This window comes from Delphinapterus leucas, chromosome 6 (assembly GCF_059928025.1).
Source record: "Delphinapterus leucas isolate spDelLeu-1000000601 "Yukka" chromosome 6, BTC_Dleu_Yukka2, whole genome shotgun sequence".
Taxonomy (NCBI): Eukaryota; Metazoa; Chordata; class Mammalia; order Artiodactyla; family Monodontidae; genus Delphinapterus; species Delphinapterus leucas.
Window position 1 is genome coordinate 123,791,530 of NC_143134.1, and position 26,116 is coordinate 123,817,645.

The window sequence follows — 26,116 nt, forward strand, 5'->3', positions numbered from 1 at the left end:
ACGCCTCGGGCCGGCGCCGGGGGGGCGGGGGGCCGGAGGCGGAACAGGAAGTGACGACAGAGTCGGTGGGCGGTGACTCAAGATGGCGGCTGTGGTACTGGCGGCGACCCGGCTGTTGCGAGGCTCGGGCTCCTGGGGCCGCTCGCGGCTGAGGTGAGCCGAGGGCCGGCCGGGGATCGGCCGGGGGCTGGGGCGGCCCGCGCCCTTCTGGACGCTCCGCCTTTGGCTCCCCCACGCCGAGGGGCGGCGCCCGGCAAGCGGGCTGGGAGTGCGGGACCCCCGCCCGGTCCCCGAGGCGACGGGGGCACTTACCCCCATGGCGCCCCGGGCTCCGGTCCCGAGCCCCATCCGCCTCTCTCCCGCCCTCTCCTCCCGGGCGGTCGGGGGGGGGGGGGTGCTCGTCCAAGGTCACGTGTCGTCTCCGCCCCGGCCCCTTCCGGCCGCGTGCCCCCTTGTGAGGCCGAGCCGGAGAGCCTGGGTTCTGTGGTCGCCAGAGCCATGTCCTTGACTGCTGTGCTCTGTCCCCTCTTCTCTGGATGTCTGGCCTTTTCCCGCACTGGCGCTTTCATTCAGGCTACAGATGGGTGTTGATCCCTCGCTGTGAGATCCTGGGTGCGATGGGGACAGAAACCAGGCACTGGGTCCAGGCAGTCTCATGCCCAAAGTGTCAGCTTTAAAGGGAGTAAGCCGTCTCCGGCGGTAAGAAACAGGAGAGACTAACTTCAGGTGGAACGAGGAGGAGCAGCTTACGAGGAGGTGACATCTGAGACAAGGGACGGGGACTGAGAGAAGGGTCAGCCCTGTGAACAGTGCAGGGGAAAGCGGGTCAGGCCGGGAGCCGTGAGAACAGCAGCGCAGGGATGATGAGCCAGCCCAGTGTGTCCAGGGAACGGACCAACTGGCCAGTGGGACCCGGACCTGGGGCGGGGGCGTGGCTAGCAGATGAGTTTGGAGGGGGAGTTAGAGGCCTTCGGGACCCCGTGAAGAGATGTGGCTTCTGCTTGGGCTCCAGGGGGCTGTTGAAGGGCAGGGCTTGGCCACGTGCTCGGTGCGCAGAAACAGACTTAACCCACTTAACCCTCTTTTCATGGAGGCGGCATTTGAGGCCTAAAGGCCTGAACCAACTTGCCGCACGTCCCTGGGAACACCTCAGTGGTGTCCTTGGTCACTCCTCTGTGTTGTCTCTGGGGGCGTGTAGAAGTCAGTCCTCTAGATACGGAGGTGCTGATTTTTTAAATGCGCACAGATAACTGTACCTAGTGACACCACAGGTCCCACCGTCTCAGTTGTATTATACCTGGGCCGATTTCTGTGTTTCAGGTTTGGAGCCCCTGCATACAGGCAGTTCAGTAGTGGCGGTGCCTATCCCAGCGTCCCCCTCTCTTCCCCCTTGCCCGGAGTACCCAAGCCTGTTTTTGCCACAGTTGATGGACAAGAAAAGTTTGAAACCAGAGTCACCACACTGGAGAATGGGCTTCGTGTGGCGTCCCAAAATAAGTTTGGACAGTTTTGTACAGTAGGAAGTAAGTGCTGTTGGTGGCGTCGCGGGCGGCTCCGTTTGTTGTAACATGCACTCACTTCAGTTGACTGTTAGTTGTGCGTAGGGCATCGGTTCATGAATTGTGTCCTGAGTGAAAAAGCATGGCGTAGAATCTGAAAATTTAGTAAGCAGAGTATGAACGGTGGCTCTCCTGGTGGTGGGTTTTGTTTCCTTCTTTTTGCCTTTCTGTCATCCTAAAAGTTTTCTAACACAGATATAAAGTACGTAATTCTATAAATACTGACGTACGTGTGTAGCTGTGAAAACCTTCGGAATCGAGGTAACGTACGTACTTGTCGTCCTCACGTGTTTAAATCTGGCTGTTTCGGTCATATTCACAATTTTAAAAGGTTTGTCTTGATTAAATCTTCTCTTTTGAATATCTGACTTAACCTGTCAATTTTATTTTTATTGCCAGTTCTTATTAACTCTGGATCAAGATACGAAGCAAAATATCTCAGTGGAATTGCTCACTTTTTGGAAAAATTGGCATTTTCGGTCAGTGTCCAACTTGTGATTTTTGAGGCTATACTTGGGAAGAATCTGTCAAGGTTTGCTTTTCTAAAGTGGATATTTTAATAAATGCTTAAATTGCCAAGTCGATGCTAATTAAGGTTTCTAAGTTAAGTGTTCTGAAAGCAAAAGTAAATTTTTTTCTTAAAAACCGTATCTTGGAGGTTGTTCTGCGTGGCTTACGTAGGTTCTCGTATTCATTTTTTCTAGTCTACTGATCGATTTGACAGCAAGGATGAAATTCTGCTTACCTTGGAGAAGCACGGGGGTATTTGTGACTGCCAGACATCAAGGTACGCCAGCTTTCACGGACAGACTCACCTTTTATCATGTGGACTGTCCTCATCCTTGGTCAGAGTCCCCCTGAGCCCCTCCCGTTGGCGAGGCCATGGAGGTGAATGGTGAGAAGTGAGCCCTGGTCCAGGCAGAGACTCGGGTGGAGGGTTGGGTGGGTGGCAACACTTACACAGAGGCATGCGCTCCGAGGGCCAAGCCTCCCCTGCCATTCGAGCCAGGCTGCTGGCTGGGCACTGGGGATGCAGAGCAGGCCTGTCCCCAGGATGCTCACAGATGGGGCAAAGGGCTGCACCACGGGTGGTAGACGCAGGAGCCAGGGGCCGAGGGTGGTGGGACCGTGGGGGAGGTCAGGAAGGGAACGGTAGGCAACTCAGCGTCAGGGCTGCTGCTTGAAGGCGCCTGCCAGGTGGAATAACGGACGGCCGTGGCTCAGACCGAGGGGACAGCAGGTGCAGAGGCTCAGCCTGGAAGAGGCAGTGGTCGGTTTGGGGTGGGGAAGATTCAGTAGGCAGCTGGGGCACAGATGGGGTGGGGGTGCTGTGGGCAAAGGCAGGTGGTGTCTGTCTGCCCACTGTGGGGCGTGTTTTGGAAAGCTCTGCTCAGGGCAATGTGAGATGAGCAGACAGAGATCACACCTTTTTTTTTTTTTTTTGTCCACGCCGGGTGGCATGCGGGATCTTAGTTCCCCAACCAGGGATCGAACCTGGGCCCCTGCAGTGGAAGCACAGAGTCCTAACCACTGGACCGCCAGGGAAGTCCTAGGTCATCCTTTTTTTAAGTGGTTGGTTATTTCGATGCGAATGCTAAAAAAAATTTGAGAGAAAACATAGGTTAAACGCCAAGAATTAGAGTTGACATGGAGGCAGCATGTTCACATGTTCAAAAAAAGGTCTGTTCAGAAACTTGTGGCTCCCGGCTGCCCGTGAATGAAAGCCAGACTGGTTGGCTGTGTTCTTGTGAAAAGTCTCGTCCTCCGTCTCCGCAGGGAGCCCCTTGCTCTGGTCAGGCAGGCCTGTGTTCTGCCCTAGTGCAGCCAGCGAATTCTCAGCTCAGACTTTCGTTCCTGCCGCTCTCCCACGTGGTCCTACAGCACTTCCCCACTGAGAATGGCCCCTTCCCTGCAGAGGCCCTGATGGCCACGTCTCCCCTCCAGGGCTCGCTCCTCTCCACGTGGCAGCTGGGCCCGCTCTGCGTGGTCTCTGGCCTGACCGTGCCGCCCTCGTGGCTCTGGTTGTCACGTCTGCACCTCCCCGCCTCAGTGCGCCTGTCTGATCACAGCGCCACGTGCTGTGAGCTACTGTTACAGTCAGCCTCTGTGCGCAGCCGTCTAGGGCCCGGCGCGCGCGCGTGGACAGTTCGCCTGCGGGCACTCAGCGCAGGATGACCCGAGTAGCCTCAGAGGGGCTTGTGCTGGTGAAAACCGCTCAGCTGCCTCTCCAGTTGGGCTGGACGGTGTCTTCCACCCCAGCACTTAGCCTGTGCACAGCTGTGGCTCCTGCCTGCTAAGAGTTTACACTGTAAGATGGGAAAGGGGAAAAAGCCCCAGGTGTGTGCTGACCCTCGACGCAGAAAGATGTGGCCGCCTCCCCTGCCACCCCAGCATACACCTGTCGTGACCTTAGTGCCCCCAACGCCGGTCTTGTTGGTTTTTCCAGAGACACCACCATGTATGCTGTGTCTGCTGATTCTAAAGGCCTGGACACGGTAGTTGGCTTGCTGGCAGACGTGGTCCTGCACCCCAGGCTAACAGGTGTGCGTTCGGCCTGCTTGAGAGGTCCTGGGTGGGGGGCAGTGCTGGGAGGTGTGTTGACTCCTGCCCCGGGGAGGGGCACTGTGTTATGGAGCCTTGGGCCCACCCACCAGTGACAGTCAGCAGGGGGTCACTGGAAACAGCGCTCACGATTAGAAATGTCCTTGATACTGAATACTTCGACACTTCCTCTCTGTGCCCTTTGACGTTTGTAGCGAAATGGTTCTTTCATTTCAGAAAAGCATCTCAGACGGTGTTTAAACACCCTGACTGACGTGCTACCAGAAGTTTCTGTGTCTCTGTCCCCATTCCCTTCCTCAGCCTTGCAAATGGCAAGACTTCAAGCTCCCTCCTAGGAGTTGACACAGGCCAGTCTAGCTGCGCTGTGTTTCACAGCAGCCTGGCCTTGAGGTTCCCAGGCTGCGGTTCCGCATTACCATCTTTCTGGCGCTGATTCCAGTTACCTGATAAAACACACCCCCGCCATTGGTCTGTGCCTCTGTGTCTGGACCTCAGTGCCTCGTACGGGGAGGAAGCCACGGCTCGGAGCGGGGCCAGGTGGCTGCTTCCGGGCAGAGGGGAGGAGGCCCAGTTCATACAGTTCGTCCCGGCCTGCAGGGCACTCTCCCCGTCGCTCGTACAAGTGCCCCCCAGCTCTGCCGCAGAGGAAGGCAGAGGAGGCTCTGCCCGTGCCTGCTGATGAACGACACTGGGCCCCGCTCGGCGACCCAGGCTCGGGGCGGCCTCCGGCTGAGCCTCGTCTCTGGTTCTCTGCAGATGAAGAAATCGAGCTGACGCGTATGGCTGTCCGGTTTGAGCTGGAGGACCTCGGCATGCGGCCCGACCCAGAGCCCCTTCTCACCGAGATGATTCACGAGGTGCGATGGACACGCGGGCCACCTCCACGGCCTCGCCCCCTGACCCCGGGCTCGGCGGGGGTCGTTCACCTGCCTGATGCCACCTTGAAGAACATTTTTAATTTCTGAATTTGTTCGCTATGCAAGCTTTAAACTTTCTAATCCTTACGGTAACGAGGCCTGTAGAGTGAGTGAGCCTTTTATTTGACGTTTCTTACGAATTTTCGTTCCGGAGAGGCAGGTTTTACTCTTTTTGTAAACACCCAAAGCTGTTCCTGCCAAACGGGAGCTGAAACGAGCAGCTGGCGGGCTTTTCCCATCAGGCCGCGGGGCGCTGCCGTCCCGGCCTGCCTGTGGAGGCCTGGGCTTTTCCCACCTGGCCGCGGGGCGCTGCCGTCCCGGCCTGCCTGGGGAGGCCTGGGCTTTTCCCATCAGGCCGCGGGTCGCTGCCGTCCCGGCCTGCCTGTGGAGGCCTGGGCTTTTCCCATCTGGCCGCGGGGCGCTGCAGCCCCGGCCTGCCTGGGGAGGCCTGGCTGTGTTCTCCTTGTCACCCGTGCGTCTCTTGTTTCCTTTATCAAGGCCGCCTACAGGGAAAACACAGTTGGCCTCCACCGTTTCTGCCCTACGGAGAACATAGCAAAGATCGATCGATCGGTGCTTCATTCCTACCTGAGAAACTACTACACCCCGGACCGCATGGTGCTGGCCGGGGTGGGGGTGGGGCACGAGCAGCTGGTGGAGTGCGCCCGGAAGTACCTGCTGGGCGCGCGCCCTGCCTGGGGCGGGGGCGCGGCCGCGCACGCGGATGCATCGGTGGCGCAGTACACGGGGGGCATCGCCAAGGTAAGCCGTGGCCTCGGGTTGCGCTCGCTTTCTCTGGCGTCTTTTTTCAGTGTGATCGACCTTGTGTTTATCCTGAAGGCGTTAGGTTCACCTTAGCCAGGCTTCACCTTAACCCGTGTTCCTGTTAGAGCCGAGCTCCACCTGGGCTGGAGGCTCGGCTGGCTCGCGCCCCTCGAGGGGTTTCCTGACATTGGTGTACGGTTTCCGTAGACCCGTTTATATACCACCTGAGCTGAGAAGCGCGCGAGGCCTGGTGGTCTTTCACTGAGTGCATTCTTCTTGGTTCCAGCTGGAAAGGGACATGTCCAGTGTCAGCCTGGGCCCCACCCCATTCCCTGAGCTCACGCACATCATGATTGGCCTGGAGAGCTGTTCCTTCTTGGTGAGTCCTGGGCGGCTCAGGCGGGGCGTCCTGGAGCGGGCCTCACCCCTGCGCGGGCCCAGCTGGGCTGAGCTCTGCCGTCCGTCTGCCGCAGGAGGGGGACTTCCTCCCTTTCGCGGTACTGAACATGATGATGGGCGGCGGCGGCTCCTTCTCGGCCGGCGGGCCTGGCAAGGGCATGTTCACCAGGCTCTACCTCAACGTGCTCAACAGGTGGGTTGGGTGCCCTCGCCCGCTGCGTCGGGGCTGCCGGTCCAGCCGAGCATGCTCTGGCGCCTTGACACCTTCCTGGCGTCCCTCTCCCCACGTCCCTCACAGGCACCACTGGATGTACAACGCGACCTCCTACCACCACAGCTACGAGGACACGGGCCTCCTGTGCATTCACGCCAGCGCTGACCCCAGACAGGTGAGGGCCGGGCCTCCTTCACTGCGGGAACCGGGGGACGAAGGCTGCCGGGCTGAGATCATACTCTCCCACTCCACGTTCTCTTACAGGTTCGAGAAATGGTGGAAATCATCACGAGAGAGTTTGTTTTAATGGCTGGAACTGTGGATGTGGTAAGTAGGGCTCGGAGCCATTTCCAACATCCTTGCGGTGTTCGATGAGTAGAGAACATGGTGTAGGGGTGGCCGGCAGAGGGCCCGTGCTCTGTGCCCACACCACCAGCATCCCAGCCAGGACAGCACAGCCCCGGGGTGACCCAGACCTGCCCCCGTGGGAGCCCGTCCTCCCTGGTCTTGATGCTGAGAACCCCCCCAGCGCCAGGTCTGTTTTCTGTGACCAAGCCTGTGCCTCCTGTGCCTGCCCTGTGTCCTTCTGTAAAAGGGTACATTGGAGCAGCGTTGAACAGAACTAGCGGGCCACGGGCATTTTTCTAGCTCTTTCCTGGCTCTGGTTTATGTTTTGACCTGAGAGTTTGTTCTCTCATTTTTTTCATTTACTTTTTATTATACCACGCGTGTTTAGAAGTCTTGCTTTTCTTCCTGGATCAGAACTGGCACCAATAAGCAGATTCTATATACACACTACACGTGGAGGCATGCCCAGACACGTGTGTGCACACGCACGCGCACAGGCACATACACGCACACAGCAGCAGAGAAGCGCGGCGTGTGAGCCTGCTCGGGGTCAGCGGGTGCGCTTCACCTCAGGGCTTCTCTTCTGCACGTTCCATGTGTTCTGCAGTAACCACATACTCCCTTTTTAATCAGAAAAAGAAGCATTATTTTAAAAATAAAAACGTGTTTAAAAATTTGCACGTGGTGGTTCCATTAGCATCCTGTTAGAAAAAGTGTTTTTCTGTAACGTGAAGGCAACTTGAGATAAAAATTATTTGCTTGAACTTGCAAAAGTGATCAAGACGTGTGTTAAATCAGGAGTTATTTTACTTAAAAGACACAGACTCTAGGCAGCTGAGGTGTTTTCCAGCACCTGTTCTCCAGGCCTGAGAGCTCCCCGGTGGGCGGCCTGCACCTCTCACCAGCGCCCCCGTCTCTGCCCTTGCGCTCCAGGCTGGGCTTCAGGAACGGAACTCACTGGAGCTGCAGTCTTAAACTTGGCCCCAGATACAGAGCGGGTAGTTTGAGCTGGCTCCTGCGGATTTCCCAGGGAGCGCGGTGAACATAGCTGACAAGACCCTGCTCCGGGATTTGTGGGGAGCCCCAGAGCCGGTGTTGAGTTTGTTTTCCTTGTGATTTCAATGTGTGGCCAGCTTTGGGGTCCTGCAGTTTGGGTGTTTGGTGTTCTTCCCTGCTCATGCTGCATGGCAAAGTGTAAACCCAAGAACTCCAGGGAAGCACATACTTCTCCCTTATTTCGAATGTGGTAAAGGCCCTATTAGTGTAGTTCCAGCCGTGACCCAGAAAGCACAGAGGCGGAAACGTGGCGGGATCTGCTGGTGACTTGGGCCGCGAGCCCAGGCACGGGGGGCCGTGTTCCCTTATTTAGCCCCGGGTAAGCGGAAGGCCCTTCGCCAGGGCACGTCCGTCAGCCCCTCTGCTGGCCAGGCCGTTTGCAATTGGCTGGGAGACGGGCGTGAGCCCAGGGACTGAGCCACGTGACCCCGCAGGTGGAGCTGGAGCGGGCCAAGACGCAGCTCATGTCCATGCTCATGATGAACCTGGAGGCCAGGCCCGTCATCTTCGAGGACGTGGGGAGGCAAGTGCTGGCCACCCGCTCCAGGAAGCTGCCCCACGAGCTGTGTGCACTCATCCGTGAGTCCCGGGCCCAGGGCGGGGTGGCCCCCACAGGACCGCACCCCAAGCCTTGTCCTCTCCCAGGTCTGCTTCCCGGCCCTGCCAGCGCCGGCTGAGCGCCGTACCCGTGTGACTCCAGCTTTTGGCCCCCTGATGAAAGGGCCTCTCACGACCCCTACAGGTTTCAACGCATATTCAATGGGAAAGTGGGGGGAAAGTGGGTGGAAAGTGTGTGGCCCGGTGCTGTGCTGTGCGTGGAGAGACACCAGCTCCAGCAGCGCTGCCCCGGGGGCTTGTGGCAGGTGTCCGTGGCCTCCTGTGAGTGGCCCTCAGGAGGCCCTGAGCCTCCAGTTCAGGATGCCAAGCTGTACTTGCTTGTGACTCTTTGGGGAACAGGTTAATCTTAGCTTTATCAGATCCCCAAAGGGTCCGCAACCCCAGAAGGGCTCTGCCTACTGCCCTGCGGGGCCCAGTTGCCCAGGGTGAAGCTGACACGGTCCCCGGGCGTCGGCTGGGTTTGGAGTCCTGCCGAGGGCAGTGCTTGCCCCGCCCATGTGCAGCCTCTCAGCCCCTAGAGTATGACAGTACCTGATCTCCCTGAGGCCTCGCCTTCTGTAGAAAATAAGTTCCCAGGGCTGTGGTTCCCTCCTCCAAGGCTGGGCCACGTGTGCAGCCCCTCGGCCCCCCTCGTTCTGACCTCACCCTTCGTCCACGCAGTGCTGAGGCTTTGGTCTTCCCCTCCCTGCGGACTTGCCATGTAGGTAACTCATAGCTGAGGATTTTTTGTCTTTTTTAATTAATTACATTAACTCCTGTTGGGATGGGCATGTACTAATGCAGTTGAAATTGACACTTGCTCATTTACTAAGAAACTCACTGTGCAGTCCACACGTGGCTGCGCTTGGACCCTCTGGGGTCCTCAGGATCCCTCCTCCGCAGGTGGGGAGGCGGTGGCAGGTTGGGGACCCCTCTGTCTGTTCAGGACCGCAGCCACGGCCTGGAGAGGAGTGGGGTCCACGCGGGGTCGGGTGTTCACCTGACGCCTCTCTTCCCCGTGCCAGGCGATGTGAAGCCAGAGGACATCAAGAGAGTTGCTTCTGCAATGCTCCGCAGGAAGCCCGCAGTGGCCGCCCTGGGGGACCTGAGCGATCTGCCGGCGTACGAGCACGTCCAGGCGGCACTGGCGAATAAGGACGGGCGCCTGCCCAGGACGTACCGGCTCTTCCGGTAGAGGCGCCGCAGCAGCGCCGTCCACACGCGTTTCTTTGGGGTGACTTTAGGGCAGACGTTCACAGACAGTGCAGACTGTGGGACTTTTCCTAAACGTGAATTCCTTCAGAATTGGACGTGCCAATCAGTGGAATAAAGATTGCTCTCCACCACTGCGGCTGGAAACGGGAAGCGCAGGGAGGCTGGGGCAGCCGGCTGGGGTCGAGCCGGGCTAGTCTTCCTGCTTCCCCAGGGGTTTCGGCAGGTGGGGGGACTGCGCGGTTCCCCAAGGCCGGTGGTCGTTGGGCGGGCGAGGCCTGACCTCTCCTCTGAGGCCCCCGGGCCCATCAGCCCGCCTGCATCCGGGAGGCCAGGGCCACCCATGCCAGCACCTTGAGGGTCCCAGGGCGATGCGCCATCCAGCTTGACCGGTGAGGGGTGGCCTCTTGCCCTCAATAGTAAGGCTCTGATTTCAGAGGTGGGGCGCTTGGGGCAGGGGAGGCGGGCTTGAAAGGTGGGAGGACTGAGGCCGCACGCGGGGCCCTGCAGGGCCTGGGCACCTGCACTGGCTGCCGTGGGTCCTTCTGACGCTGCCGTGGTTCAGAGGGCGGCTTCCTGGCCACCAGCGGGTTGCACAGAACCGGGCCACGAAGCTTTGTGGAGAAGAGTCGTCTCCCGGCCTTATTTTTTGAAACGCTAAATGCAGCCCCTGCTGTCCAGCTGGGAGAGGGAGGGGTGATCCGAGGCCATCAAATAAACGTTTCGGCGTCACTTCTGTCACGTCCGTTCATGTTGCTGGGGCCTCTTGTCCCTTTATTTCCATCCCTTTACTGCACACCTACCCTGACCCAGGTGGGAGGTGTCTGGGCCCCTGCTGTCCTTCGCCTGCTCCGCTCCAGTCCGCTGGGTGGGAGCCCCAGGCTCATGGCAAGCGGGCCAAAGGCGTGGATTCCAGTTGTTAGGAACGTCCTGTGGTGACCGGGCTGGCTGGGAGGGAGCGCGGGAGCGCGAGGCGTCCCGGGAGCTGCTCCCAGCCGGGCCCAGGTACCTCTTGCGGGAGCTGGCGCTCACCCGGGCTTTCTATCTCCTGGACACCCACCCCTCCCTCTCTCCTCCCCTTTTACCCCCCACTGCCCCGTTCACTTGGGGTCCTTCCCTCCACCCTTTCAACCCCCGCCCACCCTACGCGCTGTCCCTGCTGTTCCCAGAGCCCTGCGTGCACCTTCGTTGGCGCCCACGCTGAGTCTGGCCCTTGGGGACTGGCTGGCCTGTGGCCTGTGGCAGGACTCAGCGCGTTGGAGAGAAAGAGAGACAGATTTTAAAAACCACCCTCACACTCGGTCGTATTTCGCAATTCTTTATGAGGCTTATTTTCCAGACCCTGGTCGATTTCATTTGTGTTAATTTGAATTTCAACCTGAACGTCCACGTGAAAGCCCATTCATCTAAAGTCTGTAATGGCTCACGCTAAGTAAACTGCTTCACTTTGGACCCATGAGATGTACGCAATGACCCCCCCCCAAGGACACGAAGCGCAATGTCAAGCCAAACTAATACACGTCAGTGTCGCGTTAACTCTCTCTCCTCCATGATTTGGGTCAGAGAAAATGCCTAGAAAGAGTCCATAAAACCCTACTCATTTCGAGCCCCATTACCACAAAAACCTTTGTAACAAAAGAGATTTTCTGTTAACTGATTCAAAGCTCAGTGGCACATTCTTTGAGCAAAATTGTATACATACAACCTGAAGAGTTTCTTGAAATCAGATGGGATTAGCTGTGCCTTCTCATTAATGGAATTTCTCCCATTTGTATCAAAAGATTGCGTGTGTATTGCTTTAGAATTTACGCTCCACATTTTGGAAGCGGAGGCGAATAAAAGTTTGATGACGGTATTTGTGGGAGTTGGCTTTACATCACTGATCACGATTCACTCAAGTCTGAAGTGTTCACTATTCCCTAAAAGCCCTTTCTCAGTGGACACTTACCTAGGGGCAGTGGGTGGGGGCATAGAAGCACAGCACAGGGGCCAGGAGAGACCGAGCTTCTTGCTTTGGAATGTGACAGCCTCTTACAAGAGCACTGCAACAGACTGCTTCTTTCTAGGACTCAGTCTTTGGCCAGGAAGAGCTTATATTAAGATTCAATAGATGCATTTATTTAAAAATATAAATATGGAAAAATAAATAAAGACTAGATTGAATGCCCCTAGATTTTCCCACATTCAAAGCCTAAGTTTTTTTTTTTACGAGATGGATTAAGACACAAAGCAATATCGGACTCTAAACCCTTTAAGAAAACAAGACATCCAGGCTGGTGGGGGCCGGCCTAGGCTGGTAAGGTGTGACATTCCAAGCTTCCAGCGGCTTCTCAGACCCAGGAAACGCACCACTTAACGTTAATGCCGCTCGTAGCTAACGTTACCTAAGCAAATGGACCCAAATGGACCGGGAGAGGAGAAGGAGGTGGTCTCGTGGGCCTGAACCGCCGGCCGGCCGTCCGTCCTCATCCCAGCCTCAGCTCAGTCCTAGCGCGTGCCGTGGGAACAGAGGCCCAGGGTCACCGGACCCCTGGCGGCGTGCCTGGCGCTCAGACAAGGAAGGGCAGCTCTTGGTTTGGGTTTGAGGGGCTGCTGGGAGGCTGCAGATCCGGACGTGCAGACATAAAGGGAGGTCAGGGTGCCTGGCCCGCACGCGGGCTCTGCCGCTGGCTTCAGGGCACGCGAGCTGCTCACGGCCAGCCTGGGGTCTCCCACCGACAGCGGCCGCGGTGCGGGGAAGCCGCCCTGAGAGAGGGAAGCGCCGTGGGGGCGTGCGGTTCTGTCCCAGCGGCAGACGCCGGACCTGGGGCATGCCGTCGGGCTCTCGCAGAGGAGCGGGCAGCCCCCAGCAGCGGTTCATCAGTGTCCCGGACGGCAGCCTCCTCCGTCTTCCCGGGTTCCTGGGTCAGATACCCTCCCGGGTTGCATGTGCCCAGTCCTCCTTCGGCAAATTTCCTCAAGAGACGGTACAGATGGCGCTGGAGTGCTGGCTCTTCAGCGCCTGCTGTCTCTGGATCTCTCTGGAAATCCGTCTCTTAATTCCTATCAGGTACAGTTCTCGGTCAAACTTGCCGGCGGCTAGCGGGATGCTGGGGAGGAAAGAGCCATCAGGAGGGCGCCATCCTCCTGGCCTCTGTACTCGGGCGTTTGCTGCGGGCGGCACGTGGAGGGTGGGGATGGCCGAGGCCCGGGTCCCCGCGGCTGCCCCGACTGGCGGCACAGCCGCAGCACAGCGCCATGAGCCAGCAGGACGCTCCCTCCCGCCTGTGCCAGGCCTGCCTCGCAGCAGCTCTAGGACAACCCCAGCTGCCACTGGCTGTTCCGGGGGTCCGGGCGAGGTCCCCACCCTCTGGCGTGTCGCTCGCCTGACACCTGCTTCAGACGACCTACGCCAGCCACCTCCACGCAGGGCGGCTGGAACCCTGCTCCCCTCGGGGCATCAGGACACAGGAGACCAGGCCGTGCTCCCAGGCGGCCCCCACTGCGCCCCGCCCCCCCCCCCCCCCCCCCGGGCCCGGGAGTGAGGCGGGTACTGACTTGTCTCTCCCCGGCCTCACTCTGACCCGGAACAGGCCGTACACAGGGCGGTGGTCGGACGTCCTGATCCCGGGGCAGGAGGAGTACTTGACGGGACAGATGTCGTCCCTGTGGCGGCTCCTGTACATGACGCGGTCCTGTGGGAAGGGTTCCAGGGGCCGTCTGGCTGCCGGGCTGGACCGGCTTGCCTCGTATCAGCTGCCCGTGAAAGAGTCCCCGTGTCGGAGCCCCCCAGGAGGCCCAGCCCCCACGCTCCCCCAGCCCTGCGGGCGGCTCACCGTGTACGAAGGGGTCCTCTGCTTGGAGGTGGTATCATACGAGTCCTTCCCGACGTCGAACTTGTACGACGGCAGGAAGTGGATGTCTGGCTCCTGGAAGCCCTTGAAGATGGACCCTGGGACGGGCAGAGCCCCCACCTCAGAGCCACGGCTCGGAGCCCAGGGTTGCCCCCGTCCCCCCGGGGTCCCTCCTGGCCGGGCGGCTGCTCTCCCCGCCTCACCTCTCTTCATCTCCCGCGTGAGCTGGTCGTGCTGCAGCAGCTCCTGCACGCTGGCGCCCGGGTCCTGCTTCAGGATGGCTTCCACGGCCGCCCGCCCGCCGCTCAGGCGGAAGTTGAAGTCTCCGAACCAGAAGACCCCGTCAAAGCGGGAGGTGACGTCCGCTGGGGCGTGAGCGGGTGGAAAAGCGCGTGAGCCCAGCCCTCCCCGCGCTCCTCACTCCCATTGCGAGGCCGGGGCTCCCTGGAAAGCGGGTGGCAGCCCACGGCGCTGCTGGGGCTCAGGGCTGGGGGGCACGCCCACAGCTTTCTGGGTTCACGCGGTCACGGGTCACGACTCAGGGAGCAGGCGCCAGGCCTCGCTTCGGTCAGCAAGCGACTTTCCAGACTTTTCTGACCTCGACTCTCAAAAGCTCTGAAGAACAGCCCACTAACCCTCCAGAGAACACGGCAGAAGCCGCCTCGTCTTCGGGGGAAGGTAAAGCAGCTCACCGGCGTCGGAGCGGTAGGGGCTGGTGTCCGGCACATTCTTGGGCAGCGCCAGGCCCTGGACAGTCTTGCTGTAGTCCACCAGCCGCTCGCCCACCTTCCCGTCTCCAGCTGCAAGGACAGCGTGGGGGGGCCCTCTCCAGAGGCAGGTTTCTGAGCCCAGGGCTGGGCGCCTGGGGGGTTCCGTCGGGGGCAGACCCCCGCAACCCCAGCAAGCTCTAATCACACAGCGTCTGCACCGTGACCCTCGCCACCAGGGGGTCTGGGGGTCCAGGGGCTAGGGACTTACAGGTGAAGTGGGACGTGATGAAGAGGAGGGAGGTGCCGAAAAAGGTGAAGCTGACGCCGAGGGCCCCCTTGGTTTTGATCTGCGACACGATGCGCGTGGTCACCGTGGAGCTCTCCACCTCTGCACGGAGGGAGCAGGGCTGACCGGGCCGGATGCAGCCCCGAAGGCCCCACGCCGCCGCACCGCCCGCCCCCCACGCGCACGTCCGGCCCCCGGGGCCGCCTACCAGAGCAGAACCAGATGAGGTCCCTGCGGATGAGCACGGACATGTAGAGCGCCCCGTGGGCCGCCGAGTACAGCATGACGTAGTGGGGGCCCAGCGTCTCCTGCAACCTCGTCTCCCACTCCCGCCTGCGGGGAGGGGCACCGTGGTCGCGCAGCACGACGGGGAGCCCGGGGCCTCCCTGGGAGGCCAGCTTCCTCCTGCATCCCCAGTGACAGGCTGGGTCCCCGACCCCTGATAAGAGCCGGGGGGGCAGGAGGGAGGACGCCTTCCCCGCAGGGCCTGGTGCAGTCGGGGCCCCTCCGCTCCGGCCAGGCCTCGCGCTGCTGCCCGTGTGCTGCCGGGGCTCTGCCCCCAGCCCCCAGCAGGTAAACTGGCAACACAGCCCGGGCCGCAGGCAGACCCAGGAGAGGCGAGGGACGCCTTGCACAGGCTGGGCTGGAGCCCGCGGGACCGCACTGCGCTGTGCCCCTGCCCCCACTGCCCATCTCTTGGAGCAGCTCCTTATTTACAAGAAGATGAACCTCATTCCTTCTAAATTCTACGAGTCCCCGTTGGAGAAGAAAACGATCCCGGTTCAGCCCAGGCTCGGCCACGGCCCACGTCTTGCCACACACGGGGGTCTCGGGCCACAGCAGCTTCAGCCCCAAAGGCCCGCCTGGCGCCGCTGTTCACAGGGACCCGGGTGCACCGGCGCGGCGGAGACACGGGGCGGGGCGGGGCGGCAGCAGTGGCGGGAGAGGGGCGCGCAGCCCTACCTGTCCGAGCAGCCCTCCTGGACCCCGACGACGTACAGGTCCTGAGCAAAGTCAGCCTCGGCCGGCAGCAGGAGCTCGTCCAGGTTCGGGGGCAGCTCCTGCAGAAAAGCGGCGCCTGGCAGGGGCCGAAGGGGCCCAGTGCGAGGGGCTCCTGCTGCCTGGGGACCCGAGGCCGCTCCCGAGGCCACCATGGGGAGCCCCTGGCCCAGGCAGGCCGCCGCTCCTCCCCCGAGCCTGGCCTCGCCAAGCCTGCACCACCCCCTTGGCTGCGCTCTTCCCTCGCTGGGCACCCACGGGCCTGGCCATCCCCCAAGTGCACCCCTGATGTGCACAGGGTTGGGGGGAGGGAGACGCCCCCTCCTCTGCACCTCTGCCCTCACTGCAGCCCCGGGGAGGGAAGCAGGCGCCCGGTCGGTGGTCTTCACCCCCCGACGGGCTGCCGGCCTTGGCCCTCTGGGCCCTGCTGTGGGCCACGCCGTGGATACGCTGGTGGCTCCCCGAGGGTGGCAGAGGCACCACCCTGGGCACCTGCCTTCACTTCGGCTCAGGTTGCTGTTTCGTGGGGGCCCGTCCAACCCAGCCCTGCCCTGTTCTCTCCCCGCGCCCGTCACCCCGATGTCAGCCCAGGACGCGGCCGCTTCGATTCTCTGGACAGCAAGCACGATGGCACACGTGGACGACAGCAGGCGCTCAGGAAATGGCCCAAGACCCCGGTGGTGGCAACAGTGTTAGGTCACCCGCAGTCTAGAAGCCCACGGCTGGCCTCAGAATCGGAGCACCCCACGCGCAGGGATGGAGCCCCCTAACTGTGGGAAGGGACCCCCCAGGAGACACGGGGTGGCTGGAGAGAAAGCTGGCGGGACGGCGTCCAGCGGGCTTCCCCAGAAATCAGTGTGCGGACCCCCAGCCTGCCCGGCTCCAGTCGCCCCGGTGGTCAGATGCTCGTCCCATTGGCACAGATGTCCCGAGCTCCAAGCGCCCCGGCTTGCAGGCGGGATGGAGGAGCCCCTGACCGCATGGGACACACAGCGGGAAACAGACTCGGGTTCTGGTGTGGACGCCAGTCCAAGGTGCACAGCGGCGGACTCACATCGCCATATGTGTGCTGGGACCCACAGGGTGCACCCAGGAGTGGCCCGGGGCAACCCTAACGGCCTGGCCCTGTGCTGGGCATTGCCACGGGGAGGCCGCGCGTCGGGGAGAGGGGGCTCTCGGGGAATCTCTGCCCCTTCCTCCCAAATGTGCTGGGAGCCTAGAACTGCTCTAAAAAAATACTTACGGTGTGTCTCCAAAAAGAAGCATTAATGCCCCACCAGGCGGTGGAGAGGTGGGCGAGAGGGTGTGATGGACAGGAGTCCCCTCCGGGGGACGGGGAGGCTGGGGGAGCCCCAGGAAGAACCTGGTGGGAACCCAGCGCCGTCCTGGGTGGGGGTGGGCAGCCCGCTTACCTTCTGTCCCTGCATGTTCCACGTGGCCACGAAGAGGGCCACGTTCCGGTCTGGGAAGTAGCGGGCCAGCTCGTCTGCCCCCATCAGGGCCCCGCTCGCCAGGAGACTCCCCTCCAGGTAGCTCCTGCGGACACGGGACAGACTGAACCGGGGCCGGGGGGTGGGGGTGGGGGTCGCAGCACATGGGCCCAGGGAGGGGCCGGGAGCAGGACACGCCTCCCAGGGGTCGGGAGCTCCTCTCCCAGAGCTGGGATTCCCTCAGGACCCCGTGGTCAGCACAGAGCACAGTGCCGAGGTGCCCTGCTCTCTAGGGAAACCCGCAGTGTTCACAGCGCTACAAACACCGCAGGCTTTAGGCTTCCGTCCGTCGCCTCCCGAGAGGAAGGGACGTAAAGGTGACATTTGGGGCTTTTTTGTGGAACCGCTAAGGGCAAAGCCCCGGAAGGGCCGCAGAGGTCGAAGTGGGCTTCTGCACGGTAAGCAGACTTGGGGGGGACGTGCGCCCTTGTCCGGGGCTCCGGCCTTTGCCTCGCCGCCCAGCACCGGGAGCTCGTAAGGCTGCCCGTGACACACCTGTCCTCACAGGACCCGAAAGTTCAATCCACTGTGAGATTCTCATAGAATAGAGCAGGCACATGGTGCAAAGTCTCGAACAGCGTCGCAGAGGCCCTAATACAGCACAGCTAAGCCCCAGCTCTGGTCCTGCCCTCGCGCAGGGGGCCGCGTCTGACATCCGCTCCTTCCGTGAGCGCCGTGCAAGACTTAGGCTTCGAGGCCATCAGTCTGTCACCGCTTAACCCCTGAAAGCAGCCTCGGCCGAAGCCCATGTGCCAGTGAGACTGCACTTAAGGACACCAAAACCTGAGTTTCGTGTAGTTTCCACATGTCATGAAAAGAATGTTAGTACGGCCTTGGGGTTTTTTTTTTTTCAACCACGTGAAAACCGTTCCTGGAGGACCTGTGATGGGACCGTGTCTGGTCAGGTTCGCAAGGAGGGAGGGGAACCCATGCGCTCAATCCAAGTTCAAATGTCTCACTTGCTGTTTTTATTCCAACTTGCTAAGAAATCCCTGCGCCTCAGCTTGCGGACAGGCACCGACCCCCCGAAGGAGGTGAGATCAGGGCCCAGCCTCAGCTTGCGGACAGGCACCGACCCCCCGAAGGAGGTGAGATCAGGGCCCAGCCTCAGCTTGCGGACAGGCACCGACCCCCCGAAGGAGGTGAGATCAGGGCCCAGCCTCAGCTTGCGGACAGGCACCGACCCCCCGAAGGAGGTGAGATCAGGGCCCAGCCTTAGCTTGCAGACAGGCACCGACCCTCCGAAGGAGGTGAGATCAGGGCCCAGCCTCAGCTTGCGGACAGGCACCGACCCTCCGAAGGAGGTGAGATCAGGGCCCAGCCTTAGCTTGCAGACAGGCACCGACCCCCCGAAGGAGGTGAGATCAGGGCCCAGCCTTAGCTTGCAGACAGGCACCGACCCCCCGAAGGAGGTGAGATCAGGGCCCAGCCTTAGCTTGCGGACAGGCACCGACCCTCCGAAGGAGGTGAGATCAGGGCCCAGCCTCAGCTTGCAGACAGGCACCGACCCTCCGAAGGAGGTGAGATCAGGGCCCAGCCTTAGCTTGCGGACAGGCACCGATCCTCCGAAGGAGGTGAGATCAGGGCCCAGCCTCAGCTTGCGGACAGGCACCGACCCTCCGAAGGAGGTGAGATCAGGGCCCAGCCTCAGCTTGCAGACAGGCACCGACCCTCCGAAGGAGGTGAGATCAGGGCCCAGCCTCAGCTTGCGGACAGGCACCGACCCTCCGAAGGAGGTGAGATCAGGGCCCAGCCTCAGCTTGCGGACAGGCACCGACCCCCCGAAGGAGGTGAGATCAGGGCCCAGCCTCAGCTTGCGGACAGGCACCGACCCCCCGAAGGAGGTGAGATCAGGGCCCAGCCTTAGCTTGCGGACAGGCACCGACCCCCCGAAGGAGGTGAGATCAGGGCCCAGCCTCAGCTTGCAGACAGGCACCGACCCCCCGAAGGAGGTGAGATCAGGGCCCAGCCTCAGCTTGCGGACAGGCACCGACCCCCCGAAGGAGGTGAGATCAGGGCCCAGCCTCAGCTTGCAGACAGGCACCGATCCCTCCGAAGGAGGTGAAATCAGGGCCCAGCCTCAGCTTGCGGACAGGCACCGATCCCCCGAAGGAGGTGAGATCAGGGCCCAGCCTCAGCTTGCGGAAGGACGATCCCCGAGAGGTGAAGCAGAGCTTGCGGACAGGCACCGACCCCCCGAAGGAGGTGAGATCAGGGCCCAGCCTCAGCTTGCGGACAGGCACCGACCCCCCGAAGGAGGTGAGATCAGGGCCCAGCCTCAGCTTGCGGACAGGCACCGACCCCCCGAAGGAGGTGAGATCAGGGCCCAGCCTCAGCTTGCGGACAGGCACCGATCCCCCGAAGGAGGTGAGATCAGGGCCCAGCCTTAGCTTGCGGACAGGCACCGACCCCCCGAAGGAGGTGAGATCAGGGCCCAGCCTTAGCTTGCAGACAGGCACCGACCCCCCGAAGGAGGTGAGATCAGGGCCCAGCCTTAGCTTGCAGACAGGCACCGATCCTCCGAAGGAGGTGAGATCAGGGCCCAGCCTCAGCTTGCGGACAGGCACCGATCCCCCGAAGGAGGTGAGATCAGGGCCCAGCCTCAGCTTGCGGACAGGCACCGACCCCCCGAAGGAGGTGAGATCAGGGCCCAGCCTCAGCTTGCAGACAGGCACCGACCCCCCGAAGGAGGTGAGATCAGGGCCCAGCCTTAGCTTGCAGACAGGCACCGACCCCCCGAAGGAGGTGAGATCAGGGCCCAGCCTTAGCTTGCAGACAGGCACCGATCCTCCGAAGGAGGTGAGATCAGGGCCCAGCCTCAGCTTGCGGACAGGCACCGATCCCCCGAAGGAGGTGAGATCAGGGCCCAGCCTCAGCTTGCGGACAGGCACCGATCCCCCGAAGGAGGTGAGATCAGGGCCCAGCCTTAGCTTGCGGACAGGCACCGACCCCCCGAAGGAGGTGAGATCAGGGCCCAGCCTCAGCTTGCAGACAGGCACCGACCCCCCGAAGGAGGTGAGATCAGGGCCCAGCCTTAGCTTGCAGACAGGCACCGATCCTCCGAAGGAGGTGAGATCAGGGCCCAGCCTCAGCTTGCGGACAGGCACCGACCCCCCGAAGGAGGTGAGATCAGGGCCCAGCCTTAGCTTGCGGACAGGCACCGACCCCCCGAAGGAGGTGAGATCAGGGCCCAGCCTCAGCTTGCGGACAGGCACCGACCCCCCGAAGGAGGTGAGATCAGGGCCCAGCCTCAGCTTGCAGACAGGCACCGACCCCCCGAAGGAGGTGAGATCAGGGCCCAGCCTTAGCTTGCAGACAGGCACCGATCCTCCGAAGGAGGTGAGATCAGGGCCCAGCCTCAGCTTGCGGACAGGCACCGATCCCCCGAAGGAGGTGAGATCAGGGCCCAGCCTCAGCTTGCAGACAGGCACCGATCCCCCGAAGGAGGTGAGATCAGGGCCCAGCCTCAGCTTGCGGACAGGCACCGACCCCCCGAAGGAGGTGAGATCAGGGCCCAGCCTCAGCTTGCGGACAGGCACCGACCCCCCGAAGGAGGTGAGATCAGGGCCCAGCCTCAGCTTGCAGACAGGCACCGACCCTCCGAAGGAGGTGAGATCAGGGCCCAGCCTTAGCTTGCAGACAGGCACCGACCCTCCGAAGGAGGTGAGATCAGGGCCCAGCCTTAGCTTGCAGACAGGCACCGACCCCCCGAAGGAGGTGAGATCAGGGCCCAGCCTTAGCTTGCGGACAGGCACCGATCCTCCGAAGGAGGTGAGATCAGGGCCCAGCCTTAGCTTGCGGACAGGCACCGATCCCCCGAAGGAGGTGAGATCAGGGCCCAGCCTTAGCTTGCGGACAGGCACCGACCCCCCGAAGGAGGTGAGATCAGGGCCCAGCCTCAGCTTGCGGACAGGCACCGACCCTCCGAAGGAGGTGAGATCAGGGCCCAGCCTCAGCTTGCGGACAGGCACCGACCCTCCGAAGGAGGTGAGATCAGGGCCCAGCCTTAGCTTGCGGACAGGCACCGACCCCCCGAAGGAGGTGAGATCAGGGCCCAGCCTTAGCTTGCAGACAGGCACCGATCCCCCGAAGGAGGTGAGATCAGGGCCCAGCCTTAGCTTGCAGACAGGCACCGACCCTCCGAAGGAGGTGAGATCAGGGCCCAGCCTTAGCTTGCAGACAGGCACCGATCCCCCGAAGGAGGTGAGATCAGGGCCCAGCCTTAGCTTGCAGACAGGCACCGATCCCCCGAAGGAGGTGAGATCACGGCCCAGCCTTAGCTTGCAGACAGGCACCGACCCCCCGAAGGAGGTGAGATCAGGGCCCAGCCTTAGCTTGCAGACAGGCACCGACCCTCCGAAGGAGGTGAGATCAGGGCCCAGCCTTAGCTTGCAGACAGGCACCGATCCCCCGAAGGAGGTGAGATCAGGGCCCAGCCTTAGCTTGCAGACAGGCACCGACCCTCCGAAGGAGGTGAGATCAGGGCCCAGCCTTAGCTTGCAGACAGGCACCGACCCTCCGAAGGAGGTGAGATCAGGGCCCAGCCTTAGCTTGCAGACAGGCACCGATCCCCCGAAGGAGGTGAGATCAGGGCCCAGCCTTAGCTTGCAGACAGGCACCGATCCCCCGAAGGAGGTGAGATCAGGGCCCAGTCCTTACAAACTCTCATGAGAAGCCCTTAAACCCTGACCAAGCTTTGGAGGACATGAATTCAAGTACGTCAGGAGGGAGGAACCTCTCCTTGAGGTCACCCCACCGTGCTGAGGATCCTAACCGGCTGACTGCTGCCCGCGGGGCTGTCTTCTCCAAACCAGCCCCGTCCGTCCGCAGCGTAACCAGAAAGCAGCCCCTCCAAGGGCACAGTCTGCGTCCCTTTCCTCAGTCCTCAGCCCTGACCCGGGCCAGATCCAGACTGTCTGCGTGCAGCCCGCAAGCTAAGAATCGCTCCTACGCTTTTATTTTATTTGTAAATACGTATTTATTTATTTATTTTGGCTGTACCGGGTTTTAGTTGCAGCACGCGGGATCTTTTAGGTGTGGCATTCGGACTTCTTAGTGGCGGCACGCGGGACGTAGTTCCCCAACCAGGGATCAAACCCGGGCCCCCTGCATTGGGAGCATGGCATCTTACCCACTGGACCACCAGGGAGGTCCCCTATGCTTTTAAATGGTTGGGAAAAACCAGTAGTCCGTGGCATGGGAAAGTGCCCTGAGATTCACCATTCGGCCTCCCTGAAGGAGGCGTTCCTGCCCCACAGCCGCGCTGCCGGTGCCAGGCCTGGGCTGCTCTCCCACCCGCCACGGCAGAGCTGAGCACTGCCACAGAGACCACACGGCTCCCACAGTTGAAACAGTCCCTACCCAGCCCTCCGTGTCCTAGGACACACGGAGGGTCTGGAGGTGGGGAGCCCGTCAACCCACTGTCGGCTGCTTGTGTGAGAGCAAAGCTGGGGATCTGATTTTGAGATGTGCTTCTCATTTTTGTGTAACAGGCGAGTCTACATAAATTGCATAAAATTTGGACAGAGAACTCATACTTGTTTTTAGGCTGCTCGGCCTGTGGGATCTTAGTTCTTGGGGCCACGGAAGCGAGAGCGCCGAGTCCTAGCCGCTGGACAACCCGGGAATTCCCTGTGAAATCATACTTTAAACGCAGGAAGAGATCTCGCCCTTTACGAGAAACATGCTGAATTACTTTAACAAAGGAACCCGTTTTGCCCTAAAACAGTGCCCGGCGCTGATGGAGGGAGCAGGAGGGAGGCTGGCGGCCAGAGGAACCACCTGCCTGGCTTTCACTGCTGGGCTCACCGAGGGCGGGGGCGGGTGAGGATTACCTTCCATCTGCCCCCTGACCCCAGAATCTGCGAATGTGACCTTATTTAGAAAAAGGATCTTTGCAGACAGATGTAATTAGTTAAGGATCTTGAGACGAGGTCCTCCTGGATGAGGGTGGCCCTAAATCCAGGGACCGCTGTCCTTATAGAAGAGGAGAGACAGACACAGAGCAGAAGAGAAGCCGCACGAGGACGGAGCAGAGACGGGGGTGGCGCGGCCACAAGCCGGGGACGCCTGGGCCCCCGGAAGCTGCAAGAGGCAGGAGGGACCCTCCCTGGAGGCTTGGGAGGGAGCGCGGCCCTGCCACACCTGGATCTCTGAATTCTGGCCTCAGGACCGGGACGAGTAACTCCTGTTTTAAGGCTCTAGTCTGCGGCGCTTTGTTGTGGCCACCCCAGGACGCCAGCACAGGGACTGCCTCACTCTTCCCCTGCCCGCGCCCACGGCCAGAGGGGTTGGCGCAGGCCTGGTCTGGATGGGAGGGTGCGGCGGGGGGCGGTGGTGACAGAGCTCCCCCTGCCCCCCGGGGCCTCGAGCGCCCTGGCAGGGTGTGGATGGCGTGGGGCCCCCAAGTCAGGGCCGAGGCCCGATGTGCGCTTCAAACAACCTGCCCAGCCCCGGCCGGTGCGGCAGGGGCCGTGAGAGCCAGCGGTCAGCGGCCAGGCCCAGCACGGACAGGGCCGGGGGTCGGGGAGAGCGCGGGATGGCCTCCCAAGTCACAGCGTGGGCACCAGGCTCCCAGAGACGATGGGTCAGGAGCGAGCTGGTGGGCGTGGCTGGGTTGGGCTCAGAAGCGCCTGGGACCCCGGTCCTGGTGAGCCCTCATGGCGCTGGCTCGGGAGAGGTGGGCAGAGGTGCGAGATGGGAGTCGAGCGGAAGGGTGGCGCCCACCTCCCCTTCAGACTATAAAGAAGTCAAGACGGACTAGTTATTCAAGCCCCCTGAGGCCCGGAAGCCCGGCGTCCTCCGAGATGGCGAGACCCCTCTCCTTGCCCATGGGGTCGGAGCCGGGGTGGGGATCGCTGGGCAGCCCTCGGCAGACAGAGCCCCGAACGTTGAGAAATCTCGGGGCGCTCCTGAGAGCAGAGTGCACGAGTCGGGCTCTGCCTGCGCCCCTCCCCGCCAGAGGTGGGCCCCGGGGACCCTCCCCTCGGGGCAGCCCAGCCACAGTCCCTGGGGCCCCCAGCCGTGTCCAGCTCTCCGTCCTGGAAAGGTGCCAGCACGTGCACAGGGCACGGCTGGCTAAACGCTGGTCCTGACCAAAGCGGCTACGTGGACGCGGGTTCCCCGACCCACCCTGGAGTCCTGGGCCGACCTGCACACGTGGACGAAGGTTGTCCCCGACGAAGCAAGAAATGGGAAGGAAAACAGGGCCGCCCAGTGCGCAGAGAGATCTGCGTACCCCACCATCTGCTTCATAGAGCCTGTGGGGCTGAGACGCAAAGGAAAAGCTGGGGGGGGCCTGGGAGATGGGGGTCAGTGGAGGAAGACCCGCTGCAGCACCTCACACGCTTTCAAGGGAGGCTTCCGTGGTTCTCACGGGGCTTCTGAAGGCTCACGAAAGCCACGGACGCAGGCCACGATGCCGCCCACCCCCGAGGCCCTACCTGCTGCGGACGTCCTTGGTGCGGACGGGCGCCAGGAGGCTGACGGCGGACCTGGCCGAGTGTAGCGAGCAGTCGTCCCGGGCCAGGGGGCTCGGGGGCCGGCCGGGGCGCAGGCTGCTGTGGGCCCGGAACGGTCTGGCCTGCCACCGCAGCTGGCGGTCCGCGTGATCCAAGTCCACCTTGTTTGCTGTCCGCAGGGCGTCGGAGGCGACGTTCCAGTCCATGGCGGGCAGTGGGCGTGGGGGAAGCAGGCTGGCCAGCCGCGGGGTGCTCCCGGCCGAGGCCCCGTCCCGGTGCAGGAGGTCCAGGGAAGTGCTGATCATTCCGGAAAGACAGTTACCCAGTGAGGAGGGGCCTCCGCTGCCCAGGGCCCTGCGGGTTGTGGGGATCTCCTGCAGGGAGGTGCTCAGGCAGGGCGGGGAGCCACCACGGGTGGCGGTCCCGGGGGCCTCGTCCTGCAGGGAGCCCCCGGAGGGGCTGGGCCCATTCCTCGTGGCCAGGTCCTCACGGCTGGTTCGAAAACGCCTCTTCCTCCAGCCCTTCTCATCCAGGGACAATGCTCGCTCCAGCCTGGGCCTCGGCGGCGGCGGCTTCGGACTGAAGGGTCTCCCCCTGGCCTGTGGGTCCTCGTTGCCGACTTGCGCCGGGGTGTCGAGGGGGCGCACTGGGCTCTTCTCGGGTCCCCGACGGTCGTCAGCGGCCGCGGACCCCGGGCGGGAAGCAAGGTCTTCGTCAGTGTTTGGAAGCCGTCCCTTGAGCATTCTGACCTCAGGCTGCAGACGCCCCTGGGCGGTGGGCTGCTGGGCGGCCTCCGAGTGCCCCCGGCTCGCCAACTTGGACGGCACTGTCCAGCGGCCAGCCCTCACACCCGGGGGCAGCCGGGCCGAGCCGAGCCGGGAGACAGCTCCTCCTGGGGCTGCTGGCGACGTCCAGCGTCAGGGATGCGTGGTCAGCCGTCGCTGGGCGAGCTGCGGAGGAGAGAAAGGGCAGCAGCTCCCCCTGGGGCCGGGGTGGTCCAGCTGGAGCAGAGCCAGCTGCTGCATGGCTGGGAGCCCTGACGGTCTGGAGTCCTCGGCAAGTACCTAAGGGAAAAGCACGCGATTAGCCTTCCACGACCGGGGCCCCAGTGCCATTTAATGATCCTGGAGGACAGCTGTGGTGCAGGGTGACAGAGCGGACAGGTCAGCAGCAGTCCACCAAGAACAGGCACGTCGGCACCCGGGCCGCCGCCTCCTCCTAGGAGGCGGGTGAAGGCCCAGCATCTTAGGAAGGAGAGAAGCCACCCTCCTGACAGGGTTGCTCCTCACGTGGGGAGCCAGGGGCGCGACCCACTGAGAATTCCCGCCCCCAAGGCGTAGGCACGGCCTTGGCAGGGGTCCCGGCCCGCGCCCCTTCCCCCCGGGAGCCCGGCGGCCCGGCCTCGCTCACCTGAGAGCCCTCCACCATCGCTCGGCCCGCAGACGCCGCCCCGAGAGCGGGCGACCCTGCGCGGGTCTGCGGCCCGGGCAGCAAAGGCCCCTGACTCAGGACTGCGAGTCGGGCCGGCCGGCTGCGCGCTCCCCAGGGCAACGACCGCCGCGGAGCCGCGGGGCTGGGGGTGGGGAAGGGGAACGAGACCCGCGCCCCGCCCCACGCCGAGAATCCCGCAACCCGATGCCGCGCCAGGAATCCCCGCGCCCCGACTCCAACCCAGGGTCGCCCCGCCCAGTCCTCGAGCCCCGCCCAAG

General features: G+C 62.2%; 2 protein-coding genes across 2 annotated transcripts; one reads left to right on the forward strand and one right to left on the reverse strand.

Moving 5' to 3' along the window:
- Nucleotides 1-47: 47 nt before the first annotated feature.
- PMPCA (peptidase, mitochondrial processing subunit alpha) lies at nucleotides 48-11,484 on the forward strand. The gene is made up of 13 exons (XM_022578231.2): nucleotides 48-153; nucleotides 1,321-1,523; nucleotides 1,959-2,038; nucleotides 2,264-2,346; nucleotides 4,006-4,100; nucleotides 4,878-4,978; nucleotides 5,537-5,800; nucleotides 6,090-6,182; nucleotides 6,277-6,395; nucleotides 6,501-6,591; nucleotides 6,681-6,743; nucleotides 8,255-8,399; nucleotides 9,443-11,484. Exons 1-13 carry the CDS (start codon nucleotides 83-85, stop codon nucleotides 9,610-9,612), a joined length of 1,578 nt encoding a protein of 525 aa, XP_022433939.1. The 5' UTR covers nucleotides 48-82; the 3' UTR covers nucleotides 9,613-11,484.
- INPP5E (inositol polyphosphate-5-phosphatase E) lies at nucleotides 10,798-25,321 on the reverse strand (the record flags this gene model as incomplete). Its single annotated transcript, XM_022578222.3, has 10 exons — nucleotides 10,798-12,718; nucleotides 13,167-13,303; nucleotides 13,445-13,560; nucleotides 13,666-13,827; nucleotides 14,155-14,262; nucleotides 14,441-14,560; nucleotides 14,667-14,791; nucleotides 15,422-15,519; nucleotides 16,870-16,993; nucleotides 24,390-25,321. Coding segments are annotated over 10 exons (2,055 nt in total), but the record flags the coding sequence as incomplete, so codon positions are not given.
- Between the last annotated feature and the right edge of the window lie 795 nt (nucleotides 25,322-26,116).

What these genes read in the sequence shown, in the direction of transcription:
- PMPCA (XM_022578231.2), top strand. Translation starts at nt 83, where the DNA reads ATGGCGGCTGTGGTACTGGCGGCGACCCGGCTGTTGCGAGGCTCGGGC. An exon ending in CCTGCACCCCAGGCTAACAG is followed by an intron (nt 4,101 to 4,877) that starts GTGTGCGTTCGG and finishes GGTTCTCTGCAG; the next exon opens with ATGAAGAAATCGAGCTGACG. An exon ending in TCACCGAGATGATTCACGAG is followed by an intron (nt 4,979 to 5,536) that starts GTGCGATGGACA and finishes TCCTTTATCAAG; the next exon opens with GCCGCCTACAGGGAAAACAC.